Here is a 15,162-nt window from a genome sequence, read left to right on the forward strand (position 1 = left end):
TTGAATAGCCAACGTATATAAATGGGTAAAGTGGTTAAAATAATTGTGATGCTATATTAACTACCTTTGCTGGGGACCCCCTGAGAGCCCCTCAAGGACCCCCCCACTTTGAGAAGCAAACATTTGTAACTGAAATCTTTGCTTCTGGAGATCGCTGGAACAAAATATTTTCCTTTAAAAAATGTCCATTTAAAAAAAAAATGTTGACACATTTTCAAGATTTTTCAATGAGCTTGTAGATCTGCTATTTTTGAACAGCCCAAAGACATCTAAAATGACACGGATGCGTTCCCGGTCTTGATGGATTAATGACACCTCTAATTCCTCTGAGCCCATTTTCTCTTCCAAAAAGACGCTCAGATTTATCAGGCTTTTAACAACTAAAACGCCCCCAAAGCATTTCAGACAGAAGCCACGGCAACACACAGAAAAAGAGGATGAAGATTCAAATAAAGCATGCCACGTTCAATCGTATGAATAAACCAATACATCCTGCATTATTGAATTCAAGTAACCCGTTTAGAGTTTTTATTCTTGTCACTGCACTATGAGAGCATTATGTATTGAGCCAGGGCTGCATGAAGCAACAAGCTTCCTTCGTGCACAACCATCTATCTTCATCGGGAATGCCCGGAATTCTTATAATGGTGTCTGACGTTCAGTCCACGTCAACCTGCAGTAACAGCGCACTCGCACTTATGAATGAGCAAGAGACTAATCGTGTTTTGTGATTGAGTCTGCAAAATGTATTCGCCGGCCGACAAACTTAACACGGCAGTCGTTATTCGTTAAGTGGTCAGATCGATTGGGTGGGCCGCGTGAATGTTTACGGAGCATGTTTATTTTAACGATCAATCAACCGATATGTGTTCCGGCTTGGATTGATGGAACTAACATAATACATTTATGTTCCTGACATTTTCATGCCAAAGACCCCCAAAATGATATTTGTGCCACGGACCCCCATCTGAAAAGGTTTTTTTTTTAACCGCTTTTTTTAACTTTCAAAATTATTAGATGTACAAGCTTGTACATCTGCTATGTTTGAATAGCAAACGTATAAATGGATAAAGTGATTAAGATGATTATTATGCTGTATTATTAACGCATTTTGCTGGGGAACCCCCTGGAACCCCCTCAAGGACCCCTGGGGGTCCCTGGACCCCCCTTTGAGAACCACTGCTCTAGATCAGTGGATGACATACATTTGTGGCTATTCAAAAATAGCAGATATACAAGCCCATAGTGCGGCACCGAGTGCCGCACTATGGGGTTGTAGATCTGCTATTTTTGAAAATAAATTAACATTTGTGCAATTCTTTGAATATTATATATATTTTTAACTCACTTTTTCTTATATTTCTCACTTATAGAAGCAGTAATGCACAACTCCGCCTTGTCAAACGTAAGATTAGCAACAAATATTACTAATATTAGCTCGTCATGGTTAACTTACTGTAAACATAAGTAGTGTTGTTTGAAAACCCTGTGTATATTCCACTGATTCTCCCGCATTGAGTCTTAGAAACTAATATATTACTCGTATAACGGCTCATTCACAGTGATTGTGCTACTTTGATAGCCACTGGTAGCTATCAAATAGCTGGATTAATTTGAGCTAATAAAGAAAGATTAATTGTTAAAAGTGCCTTTGATGTAAAAAGTGCCTTTGATGAATGAACAAGGAGTTTTTTTTCCCAATGCTAGCACTGAAGACATTTTACAAGAATGGAGGGATTGTGCTACATTGATATACACTTATTAACACGCATCTGATGAAACTGTCTTGATCTGAGCTAATGAAGAAAAACATCATTTCAAGTAAGTTAAATGTGCTTTTGATTAATCACAAGGAGTTTTTTTTTTCTCCCAATGCTAGCACTAAATATTATTTAAAAACTAACTTGGTGGTTCCAGATGACCTTGACAGGGTCACTGAAGACAAAATGAAGGCTACGTTTCCCAGCAGAATGGGTGTGATTCATAAACGAATCCATTTATTTCGTCGGTCGGGTGGAAACCTCATTTGTCCAAAACTGTTACTTTTCACGATTCCAATTCGAAAGCAGCTAAAGTAGCAGATCTACAAGCTCGAAACGCGTCGCGTTTCGAGCTTGTAGATCTGATGCTTTTGTGTGACACTGTAGTACGATCAAGTAGGGCGCTAATTTAACGCATTAACTCTTTCAGTGCCAATGAAATAAAAAAATTATTGCGAACTTTGCCAACTTTTTTCTCTTTTTTTTTTCAAAAGGAAGCGAGATACAGCCTTTTTCAGTTATAGGTTAAACAAAGAGTGGATGGAGCTGCAAATCTTCAGATAATGATATCTTGGGTTCTGAACAAAAAAAACTCGGGATAACTCTGGGCTTGGCACTGAGAGAGTTAACACATTGCCTGCCAAGGCCGTAGATCTACGTCATTTCAAATCCAACCGTTGGCCGCCATTGACGTAGATCTACGGCAATTAAAAAAAATCTAATTGCTGAACTTGTAGATCTGGTATGTTTTTTTAAATATTGAAAATGTGTACACATTTTTATTTTATTTTTTCAACAAAAAAAAAACTGCGATTTTGTAACCCCATTTTTTCACCCAGAGCCAACTGTCTAGGTAACCCTGGGCGCTACACTCCCTCTGCCAACCGAGGGAGAACCCAGAGCTGAATTCATGCCTCCTTCAATGCATGAGGGCTAACAAGCCTTCGTATCACCCGACGGAGGGGAGTTTCCCCGGTTGGACGTAGCGTGTGGAAGGAACACGTTATTCCAACCAGTTCCTTTCCCCTCCATCAGACGCCCCGGCTGACCGGGGGGGAGACAGTATAGAGACCAGGATTACAGCATGTTTTTGTGAGGGTACCTACTGTGTGACTGGCGATGAGTGTTCACCCACCAACAACACTGCCAATTGTTTTCACCGCTGCCAGCAGACACACCCGGGTGAAACAATATGCGTGGGGGTGGGGTGAGTGTTTTACATCTTTTACTGTACAACCACTCCAACTCCCGTGGGTTGGGGAACACAGTCTACCCAAACAGACAAAATGTACCAGTTAGCTGTCCCTTTATGAGGCGTATACTCCCACAGTGTGAATTATTTATGTTAGTTATGCAAGTTGTGTCCTTCCCACTGTATACTGGAAGTCCTGTACAGTACAGTACTTTTTTTTGGTACCCTTTCTGTCCCCAACACCATTGTAGGCATGATGCTTGCTTATACTGCAATGTTCTGGAAAATAGAGTTTTTCACATGAAATTTCCTAACCTAAAGTCAGTTTAGCCCGTCTGCTGAGAGACTAGATAATATTATCTGTTATAATTAACCAGATAAAAGACCCTATATATTTCGTTGTACGAGAAATAGCGAAAATAGGATATTTACAAGCTCACAATTTAGTCAAATCTACAACGTATTGTAAGCTGGTAAATTAGCAATTTTTACCAGGTTGCAAAACCTGGTCTACATCTACACTCGCTAGTCCTGACTTTCTTTGCTAGTCCTGACTTTTGCGGGACTTTTTCCTCATTGGCTGGTCCTTTAGCCAATGAAGGCTCAATGTCCTCTCAGAATATGGGATCTAAAGACGACCCACAATGCTGTGTTCGGCCACTGTATGTAACTCTATGGTAAGTGGCGCTGTTGCTCAATGTCCTCTCAGAATATGGGATCCAAAATCGTTGCCATGTTTAGTGAGAGAAATAAGCAGCCATATGGGATCTAAAAACGTTGCCATGTTTAGTGAGAGAAATAAGACGCCATATGGGATCTAAAAACGATATGTCATATCTTGTTTTCTTTTTCTTTATGAAACATGACAATATTTGAAAGTTTTCACCTACAATGACAATGACACGCCCAAAAATAAGGGTGGTGGTTAACCCCATATTGTTGACCGGAGTCCCTAAGGATAAGGATAAGGATAATTCCTTTTAACAGGTCGTTCATGAAAGTCCTTGCGGTCTTGTTTCCAATGAGAACCTGTGAGCAATTGGGGTTAAGAGTCTTGCTCAGGGACAAATTTCATATCATCGGCACATATGCTGGGATAGCCTGGAATCGAACCTGGGGCAACCAGGGCCTCTGGTTCCCTAGGCGGGCTCACTAACCACTCAGCTATGGCCGCCCCTCATGGCTCTATACCAGTGAATTTTTCGTTTTCTGTTCTTATACATGCTCAGCGAAAGCTTTCCCCACCGAACGGATGTCGGGGGTTTAAAGTGGTTAAGAGGCCAGCAGCAGACACATAAGAGATAATTGTAGTGAGTGATAGGAAAAAACACCGGCTCCGAAAACAAAACTTTCCTTTCTCGAATTGTCAAACCGAAGCGTGCACTGCTCCCTCTGTTGACTCATCCCAGACGACCGCAAGACAAATTGCTTAATTTTGTTGTCGCTTTAACCTTGAAATTGGAAGGTGCGTAAAAGGATCATGACTGGACCAACGAGTCACCATGAGGTGTGCTGCCGGGGTGTCTGGCCCGCTGCTCCACACAAAGGGACCCCAGGTGCAAGCTATCAGGCCTGATCCAATTCCTCTCGATTCAAGCTCCCACCTACAGTTAAGCCATTCGGTCCGGGAACGTGTCAGGGTCATGTTAAGATATCTTTGGCTTTTCAAAAAAAAAATCAGATATACAAGCTCATAGCGTGTGTGCCGCGCTATGAGCTGCTATTTTTGAAGTCTTAAAATGACACAGATGCGTTCCCGGTCTTAGTGGGTTAACACAGCACAAAATAACACGGCCACAATTGACACCTAACAGTTACCAAGGAGAAAATAGCACGTCCTGCATGGACACCTACAGTTACCAAGCACAAGCTCACCGATGCCAGATATTTGTGTCCGACGCTGATCCTGATTCAGGGGACAGACAGAAACACACAGATATCTATCTCCAGGTGTGAGACCGAACTCTAGTAAAAGACCATGTGGCCACTGAGAAATTTAATCCATGCTGATTTCAGAGAGTCCCACCCACAGATTACTGATGTTTTGACTGATATTTTGTGTGAATTCTGCAAAAATAAATTCTAAATCAATTTGAAAAACTTAGTTCTTCCAAACATAGCATATCGTTTACACTTTTGAAAAAGGTTTTCACCTACAATGACATGGCCAAAATAGGGAAGCCAAGTTGAAAATGGTTAAACATTTGGACACGCAACCAAGGTTGCCATGGTTACAGGGTATTTAACCCTGTACCTAATCAAGCGCAGGTGTTGCCAGTGGCAGAGGCAAACAGCTTTTGACTGCGTTTCATAAGAGCTGCTGGGTCTGTATCCTGTGTGTTTATTTATGTATGTATTCATTTATTGTATGCTAAGTGACTGACAACTATTAAGCTACAGAGAATAAAACGTTGTTTATGAATTCCATGGACGTTTTGGACCCTCAGTTGTTTGAGCACACGTCAGAACTCCCTCGACAACCAGTAGCACCTCAAGTATAGGACTTGAGCGCTACAGATCTTTTGTTATAAAGAACATCAAATTACTTGAGGGATAATTTCAGCTCTAGTTGCTATGAGTCAGCCCAGATAGCTGTGTTTTTTTTTTGTTGCTTTTAAGTCATGTTTGTCCAAACTGATTAATGCGGTAGAATTGAGTCGTTAGACTTGTGGATGACAGCTAGTTTATAAAACAGCTTTTATTCCCTACCAGGCCCACGACGATATAAACATCACAGTTAACACACTTAGACCGGCAAAGAATCTGTGTCATTTTTAGATTTCTTTGGCTAATCAAAAATGGCAGATCTACAAGCTCACCGAGTGCCACGCTACGAGCTTGTAGATCTGATTTCTTTTTTAAAAATTTGATTTTTGAAGTTTTTTAACTCAACTCTTTTCTTCTGGAGGATTCTACATGTCTTCAAAATTTCTAAACAGTTTTTTGAAAACAATTATGCTGCTATAATATCAGTGGTTCTCAAACTTTTCTCATGTCAAAGGACCCCCAAAATGATATGTATTTGGCCGTGGACTCCCATCTCAAAATATTTTGTTCGCTATCACATATTCGAAGATTTGCTAAAAAATATATATATTTTTTTTTCATAAAAAAAAACAGCAGATCTACAAGCTCATAGCTATTGAGCTCATCTGCTATGTTTGAACAGCCAAAGAAATCTTAAAATGACACACACAGATGGGTTCCCGGTCTTAATGGGTTTAGTTAAACAAAAACAAAAAAACACTATTCAGAGCGTGATGTAGCCACATGTCTGGAGTCAAAGTGGTGAATTATCTTATTCAAGTTTAAATGTTGTGGCTATCTCTCTCTCTCATGCTTTTGTTTTGCATTACATCTCCAATGACCTACATAAATGGCCTTTCGTGACCATGATATTGTGACATATTTCCTAGCGCAGTGGTTCTCAAACCGTTTAATGTCAAGGACCCCCACATTAATGTATATGTGGCCGTGGACCCCCAAATTACTATGTAGTTGGTAGCGGACCCCCATCTGAAGATTTGTGTTGTTTTTAAAAAAAAATCACATTGCAGTGCTGAATCAAGTTCATGTTACTACCTTTAACTTCAACAAAACTATGCCTAAAAAACAAAATAGGGAAGCTAGGTTGAAATAGCTAGTTAACCCTAACTTCACAAACACTATGCCTAACCCTAACCTCACAGAAACTATGCCTAAACCTAAGCTCAAAACCACGTCGACCTGGGCAAAAAAATCGGGAAAGGACAGAGTCCGATGTTACTACATTGGCTTTTACGTTACACAGTATTTCTACACTGTGGTATTGCTACTTTTATTAAGAAAACAAATCTTCTTCCACCACCGGTCCTGGGGACCGCTCAGCAGCGAGGGTGCCATGTCCTCCTGGGGAACCGCTCGTCAACAAACACACACAGGTTGTCCACAGATACTAGCAGACATATGTTCTTAACATCGACCAGTCAGAGAGAGACAGAGACTGAGAGAGAGAGAGAGAGAGAGAGAAAGTATAAAAAATGCTCCATCTCTCTCTCTCCCCCCCCTCAGGGCGAGGAGGAGGAGAGGAGAGTGTCAGGAGAGATCAGAGTCAACACCCTCCCATCTCCTGTGCTCTCACTGGGACTTTCACATTCACATTTTGTCTCCGAAGGATTCAGTACAAAAAGTCCTGTCTGTGGAAGCGGCACTTCATTTATTCATGCTATGAGCTCCCCGTGTGCCTTTACCAATAAACACTGTTTATTAGGGACATTTTGTTTTCTTTCTCATTGCTATCAGTAACGGAGTCTTTTTTTTCTTCTTCCTTTTTTTTTCAAAAAATTTGACAGCTAAACTCAAACCCCAGTATCCTTATTCTGGAGAAAAGGTTGGCTTTTTTTTAAGGCGATCTACAAGCTGCTGTGAGCTTGTAGATAGCTATTTTCAGCAAAGATATTTAATGTTGAGCGAAAACAGAAAGGTCACAGTATGTAGCAATGAGAGACTCCGGTCCACCAAGTATAGGGTTTACGTTTTTATACTTTGTACGCTGGTGTCGAGCGGCGAAAACAGACGGTGAAAGTAATTCATATAATTGCGAATAATCGCATAGCTAGACGATCAGAGATCTCCGCCTACTGGTACAGTATGTCGAATACAAGAACGCTCGCCCCAAAACACACTTGCCCCGGGTCAAATCCGGCGACCTCGGAACGGTCGCCACCAGGTATTCCTAAACGTAACCTCAGTAAAACTATGCCTAAACCTAACCTTATCCCTAAACTTAACTTCAGTAAAACCAATACAAGAACCGCTGGGGGCGAGCAGTCCGTGGAAATACATCAGGGTGAGACTGTTTTGGGGGCGAGCGTTCCGGTTACCGATATGTCTAAATAAAATCTAATTGTTCCAGACAATTTTAATTTTGTACTTGTTTTTGAAAGTGAGTGAAACCTTCCATTAAAAGGATGTGTATCACTAAAAACATCCATCACACGTTGTATTTCCTTTCGAAAGGGGGTGTCTTACACTACCGCCATTTTACCTTTTCTCCATTGTCTATATAGCTGTCTATAATGTGTTGATGACATGTATTAATGTGTAATACTTGATGCTCTGTTGATGAATTGAATACATAGGACCACAATGGATAACAGGTCACCAGGACTTTTTTGTGTCATCCTCTTAGCCTAAACGTCCGACTGTACCACGTGCTGTTTACACGTGCCGTCTAATAAAGTATTCAATCAATCGATCAAAGCCCACTCAATGAATGTTGTTTTTCTCCAGGCCATATCAGTAGGTGAAGATTTCATCTGGCTAAAGGAGCCTAATGGATCAGTGAATGTGTCATCAACCCCTCTGATGCACACATTTTCATTTCTCTCCGTCTGTTGTTCCATTTGCAAATGTCATGATACACTTACGGAGATGACCGAGGGCATGGTGTGAAAGCAGGCGAGTTGCAATTATGTCTGGAACTACTTATGGCATTATTATTATACCCTCTGCACACCATCTAGACAGCATTAATGCCACTCTACTGCAAGGTCAGCGAACACTACTACTTAGACCATTGGTTGTCAAAGTGGGGTCCGGGGTCCTTGTGGGGGGTTGCAGGGGGGGTTCCAGGGGGGGTTAACTCTTTGACTGCCAATGACAAGATTTCTCGTCATATTATGCTTTTTGACCATTATCTTTTCTTTTTTTTTCAATTTTTGGAAAAGTATCGACAATGTTTGTTTAAATCTTCTCTTCTAGGGGTCCCTGGCACAAAACCTTTTTTCAGATGGGGGTCCACAGCCAGATACATATCAACTTGGGGGTCCTTTGACATGAAAAGGTTTGAGAACCACTGGTGTATTATTATTACTTTGAACAGCATCTAGGCAGGCATTGCATAAATGCAACTCTACTGCGAGGTCACTGAACACTACTTAAGACTGCTTGGCAAAACGATGGAGAGCATTATGGAAACACTAAAGGCAGGTACACATTGCAGGACCTTAAAGTGCTCGGGGGGTCATCTGATCGTTAAGCATTACACACTGCAGGAGTTTATTTCTTGAAATCGGCTGTCATAATATCGTTGTGGTCTTCACAACAGGATTGATCCCCGACAAGGGCTGACACACTGTAGGATAGTTCACTAGGATGCTATCTCCAGAGTCAGACCCAATACATACATTTGAGTTTATTCCAATTCATTTTAATCGACGTATCCCGTGATATGCCTCTCTCCCTCTCCCCCCTCTCTCGCTCTTTCTCTCTCTCTTTCTCTCTCTCTCGCACGTCAAGTGCAGAAGCGGTCAGTGACAGCGTTGCCATGTCCGCTTATTATAAGCGACTTTGGGCTTGTTTTTCTGTAGAGTTGCTTGTAAATATTGGTTGTTGCGGGGTGCATTTTTTGGGCTTATTTGTATAGTTGCTTATTTGGCCTTGTTTCCTAATGTTGTTTAAACCAGTGGTTTAAACAACACATAATATGTATTTGTCCGCAGACCCCCCTTCTGTAAATATGTTGTGCCATCATAGACCCCCATACAAGATTTGTGTGGATTTGGAAAATATTCCACAATTTTCTCAAGATTTTTCTTTGAAAATAGCTGCGACGCGTTGTGAGCTTGTAGATCGGCTATTTTCAAATATCCAATGTATTTGTAAATAGGTTTAAAGTGCTCAAGTGGACTTTTCTTGGGCTTGTTTTCATAGACCTGGTTGCTTATTTCTCTCGCAACATCTGGCAACGCTGTTCTGACACAACGTGCACATGCTGCACACACACACACACACACACACACACACACACACACACACACACACAGAGCTCGCTCTCGCTCTCGCTCTCACTCTCTGTCTGTCTCTCTCTCTCTGTACAATTCCTCTAAAATAAACAGCCCACCAGGCTCGCTCACTCTCTCATTTTGTTTTATAATGTTAACTTAATACAGGACTGGACGATAATATTGCGGTAGGGACTGTTTGTTGTGGTCAGATCCAGCGACGCCCCCCTGGCCACGGTGGCTGTAATGTGCTCTCATTGGCTGTAGCGTGCATCTCCTCGCAAGGTGGTCGCAGCCCCGTTCATATTGTATGATATTGTCTGCTGTCCTGTCCCAGACAGAGCTGAATATCTAACATGGTAGTTATCTGAAAACGGTCGGAAAGCCGTCGCAGAGCGGATAATCGCGGCCATATCGTCTCGCGGTGCCTTTCACACACAGCGAGCATTATCTCGCAGATCAAAGGCCGATCTGCGTCAGATCGGGAGGTTTTGTCGGCGAGCGCCAAAAAATGTCGGCGACAGCAATATCGGACCCAATCTCCTGCAGTCTGTACGGGCCCTTACAGCTTTCCACCTGTAAGACTGTGATGTGACAAATAAAACGGATTCTGATTCTTAAAGCCATATGGGTTCAGGAACAAGTTGCCAACGTTTTCTTACCGGTAATTAAAACTAGAGACAATTATCATCTTTTAGTTCGAGCTGCGATTACGGTGGTAAAAATAAACATAGCTAAATGACAGTTTGACAGACACGGGCAGAAACCTCTTATCTCCATATCTTAATGTTTGGTAAATTAATACCCTGCTTGATCACACTACAGCGTTAGTAAGTATCCAAAATAGTAGATCTACAAGCTTGACAGGCGATCTGCTACTTTTTTTATTTGAATCCTGAAAAGCAGCACCAAAAAATAAGAAAACGTGCACGCGCAAACATGTACAGCACACGCACACAGAATCACACAACGGGAAAAATGTAGCCTGGGACCAGACGAATCTGCCAGTGCAAAAAATAAAATTGCCCTCTGCGATTTGGGTCTGGCACCGCTCCGTTGTGAATCCACTTCCTGCTCCCGAAGTCTGGGGTGACCAATCAGGGCCATAGATATAGAAACCTAGATACCTCATTGGCCTCTGCAGTTCGTTGGAGCGACCCGTTTCGTATGGTGGCCGCCATACGCACTGTGATTGGAGTGCCCGTTCCCCCCGGAACGGGGCACTGGCCAATCACAGCGCGTCTTTTCCAGGCCTTGTCAGAATCTAATTGTCCCGCCCCCACCTGCCTCTGATTGGCCTACTGAACGCCCCTTCTGTGACGCACGCGGACATTTCCAGCTGCCCCCCCCCAAGGAAGCGGAAGCGCGCCCGCCATACAGACGCTTCAGCGCCAGAGGAGGCGTCTACCTTTATATGTCTATGATCAGGGCCCAGCCTTCAAATATGGGAGACTGTAATTGGCAGTTGGTTGTAGGTCTAACCAATTGCAACACAGAGCCAGTCTTTTGATCCCGCCCCTTTGGAGAAAAAAAACACGTCCTCATAGAAGCACCAGACTCGTGTCCACACAGTGATATAGTCTGGCCACGCGAGGCTAGGAAAAATGTGCCGCGCAGACAGACTGTGTTTGAAAGTAAAGTGGAAAAGACTTTCAAGTCAACCGAGTTATGATGAAAGATGACAAATCAATGTACCATGCAAGCTCTGATGGCTTATAATGAGTCTCTTCTCTCTATCTCTCTCACACACACACACACACACACACACACACACACACACACACACACACACACACACACACACACACACACACAGTGCTGTACTTGTGCAGTGTTAATCAACCCCAAGTGGCTGATAAAAAGAGAGACAGGTCATTACGGGTACACTGTTCATAAAGTCGACTTTATTAACCGTCCTCTACTGTCTCTCACTCTCACACACACACACACACAAACACACACAGTAAACACGCCCCCACTTGACTTGCTTTTGGCTTTTCAAAACACATCCATTCAACTTTACACTCATTGTGTGTGTCTCTCTCTCTGGCGAGAGAGCGGTGATGGTTAATTGAGAGTACGTTTTAATGAGCGTGAGATCCCATCTCCTCTTTTCATTAGAGGAGAAGGGAAAACGGAGTGCATGTCAAGCCAACGGAGAGAGAAAAGGAACACAGGAGCAAGAGAAACGACTGGCGATGGAGCTTCTAAATTAAAGGTCTGTATACACACCGGGAGCAATTATTTTGTGCGGTTAATTTGCATTAATTTAAACTGCTGTTTGTATAATCACCGGGCGCGATTATAAAGAGGCGTTATGAGGCGACGTTATTGTTTTTCAAAATAAAATCATCAACCACGTTGATCTCATTCCCCCCCAGATTCGGCACAAACATGGGGATGAATTAATTCTATTATGCCACCAAAATATGGAATGGCCTACCACCAGCCATCACAAAGTGTTACTCCCTACCCTCCTTCAAAACCACCATAAAAGAGCACATGTCTGCAATTGGGCCTAGTCTTAACAAAATACATTACTCCAGTGTTTTTCTGTAAATATATATTTTACTGCTCCTAATATTGATGATTTCTTGTATAGTATCATATGTCTTGATGAATTGAATATATAGGACCACAATGGAAACAAGCCCTCAGGGCTGTTTGTGTTATCCTTTTAGCATTATTGGATAACTGTACCTCTGTACTTTTTGCAAACTGTTAATAAAGTATTAAATCAACCATATGATGAGGCATTCACCAAAATAAAAGTATAAATGTGAAATAATCGCAACACAAATTGGTAAAGTTTATTCATGTCCAATAATCAATTAGACAAATCAAATGGAAAGCAAGACAAGGAAATAATGATTAAGGAAAAAAAAATCAATCAAAGATCATAAACCACTTAAACCTTATATACTTAGTTGAAGAAACAAAACACATCCATTCTTTATTATACCACAGCCTGGGGCTCAGCGTGTCTCTCACGCTGTTCCCCGTTTGCCCTACGGGTGGCGCCCCCCATCTGCAACGTCTCGTTTTCTACTCACATCTTCGCCGTCATCGTCTCACAACTAATACTAGGCCGTCTAGGCGTCTACACTATTAAATCTTTCAGCAAAAGTAGCCGATCTGCAAGGTTGCGACTTATTGTGGGGCTTGTAGACCGGCTATTTTCGCTGAATGTTTGCCACTAGAATATGGACACTAGTGTTCCAGTGGTTAGGAAAGCATTAAAGGAGGAGTTCACCCAAAAAATTACTTATTTTCTATCAAAACACCCCATTAAGCCTTGATTTCATGGATTTATTTTTATTTTTGTCGCATTCCTAAGACAATAATTTGATCGTGTGTACTTCCGGTAGGAGACACAAATAATCTACTTTGTGTCTCCTACCAGCAGCATTAATGCCACTCTACTGCAAGGTCAGCGAACACTACTACTTAGACCATTTGTTGTCAAAGTGGGGTCCGGGGTCCTTGTGGGGGGTTGCAGGGGGGGTCCAGGGGGGGTTAACTCTTTGACTGCCAATGACAAGATTTCTCGTCATATTATGCTTTTTGACCATTATCTTATTATTTTTTTCAATTTTTGGAAAAGTATCGACAATGTTTGTTTAAATCTTCTCTTCTGGGGGTCCCTGGTACAAAACCTTTTTCAGATAGGGGTCCACAGCCAGGTACATATCAACTTGGGGGTCCTTGACATGAAAAGGTTTGAGAACCACTGGTGTATTATTATTACTTTGAACAGCATCTAGGCAGGCATTTGCATTAATGCAACTCTACTGCGAGGTCAGTGAACACTACTTAAGACTGCTTGGCAAAACCATGGAGAGCATTATGGAAACACTAACAGCTTTCCACCTGTAAGACTGTGCTGTGACAAATAAAACGGATTCTTAAAGCCATATGGGTTCAGGAACAAGTTGCCAACGTTTTATTACCGGTAATTAAAACTAGAGACAATTATCATCTTTTAGTTCGAGCTGCAATTACGGTGGTAAAAATAAACATAAGCTAAATGACGGGTCGTTGTTTTTTTTGACAGACACGGGCAGAAACCTCTTATCTCCATATTTTAATGTTTTGTAAATTAATACCCTGCTTGATCACACTACAGCGTAGTAAGTATCCAAGAAGAAACAAAACACATCCATTCTTTATTATACCACAGCCTGGGGCTCAGCGTACGTCTCTCACGCTGTTCCCCGTCAGCCCAGTTCCCCGTTTTCTACTCACATCTTCGCCGTCATCATCTCACAACTAATACTAGGCCGTCTACACTATTAAATCGTTCAGCAAAAGTAGCCGATCTGCAAGGTTGCGACCTATTGTGGGGCTTGTAGACCGGCTATTTTCGCTGAATGTTTGCCACTAGAATACGGACACTAGTGTTCCAGTGGTTAGGAAAGCATTAAAGGAGGAGTTCACCCAAAAAATTACTTATATTCTATCAAAACACCCCATTAAGCCTTGATTTCATGGATTTATTTTTGTTTTTGTCGCATTCCTAAGACAATAATTTGATGACCGTGTGTACTTCCGGTAGGAGACACAAATAATCTACTTTGTGTCTCCTACCGGATACATTAGCCGGTAGGAGACGGGAATCAAATTATTAGCTTAGGAATGCGACAAAAACAAAAAAGAATCCATGGATTCAAGGCTTCATAGGGTGTGCAATTGATAGAAAATAAGTACTTTTTTGGGTGAACTTCTCCTTTAAGAGACACTTTCCTATTTTTTACATCTGAGAAGCACAAGCTGGACTTTCTACTAAGTCCAGCAAAACTCCGTCCCGGCAGGGAGGGAAAGTTTTACAAGCAGGAGGCACATCGTCAATACCGCAGCTAGGAGGAGAGAGGGAGGAGGGGGGGGGGCGGGGGGTCAGGCGATGGTTTGTCGACTGAAGAGGTCAAGGGTCACCGCCGAGAGGAACGCCGGGAAGCTCTTCTGGTGGTGCAGATGGAGGTTGACCATCTCGCCCAGGGTCTTGGCGAACTCCGTCTCCATCAGCTCCATTCCTCCGTGGGAGCGCTGCGGGGACACGAAGAACACAAACACACACGTGTTACTATACTAGTGAGGACGTCGATGTTTTTCTTAGTGAATGACATTAAAGGTAGGGTAAGTGATTTGCAATTATTCAAATAATTGCAAAATGGGTCTATGTTCTGATAGTGGTCGTTACTATAGAGTGTCCTGTCCATATAAGGAGTCTCCATGTCTCTCCAGCTCTTTATAAAACAGAAAATGCATTTTCGTTTCAGTTTCAGTTTCATTTCCAATTTTATCCAACCAGGACAGAGAACTCAATCAGGATATAGATTAAACAAGTGAAATTGGAAGTGATGACACTAAGTAAAGAGCAGGCAAAATTAGAACTGGAACACTATAAAAATAAAGCTTAAAAATGGGTACTTTCTTCTGATTGGCTGAG

General features: G+C 42.1%; 1 protein-coding gene across 2 annotated transcripts in view; it reads right to left on the minus strand.

Moving 5' to 3' along the window:
* mad1l1 (mitotic arrest deficient 1 like 1) overlaps window positions 1-15,162 on the minus strand; it is a 273,709-nt gene that overhangs the window by 134,187 nt on the left and 124,360 nt on the right. Inside the window, exon 18 of one of the 2 annotated variants that reach the window (XM_080443017.1) lies at window positions 14,568-14,759. In XM_080443017.1, coding sequence (XP_080299143.1) covers window positions 14,610-14,759 — 150 coding nt within the window. In that variant the 3' untranslated portion in view covers window positions 14,568-14,609. Of the gene's footprint in view, window positions 1-12,512; window positions 14,760-15,162 lie in introns of those variants that run through there. The other variant, XM_080443016.1, reaches the window with a different exon arrangement.

Source organism: Gymnoscopelus braueri (genome assembly GCF_963280865.1).
Source record: "Gymnoscopelus braueri genome assembly, chromosome: 2".
NCBI lineage: Eukaryota > Metazoa > Chordata > Actinopteri > Myctophiformes > Myctophidae > Gymnoscopelus > Gymnoscopelus braueri.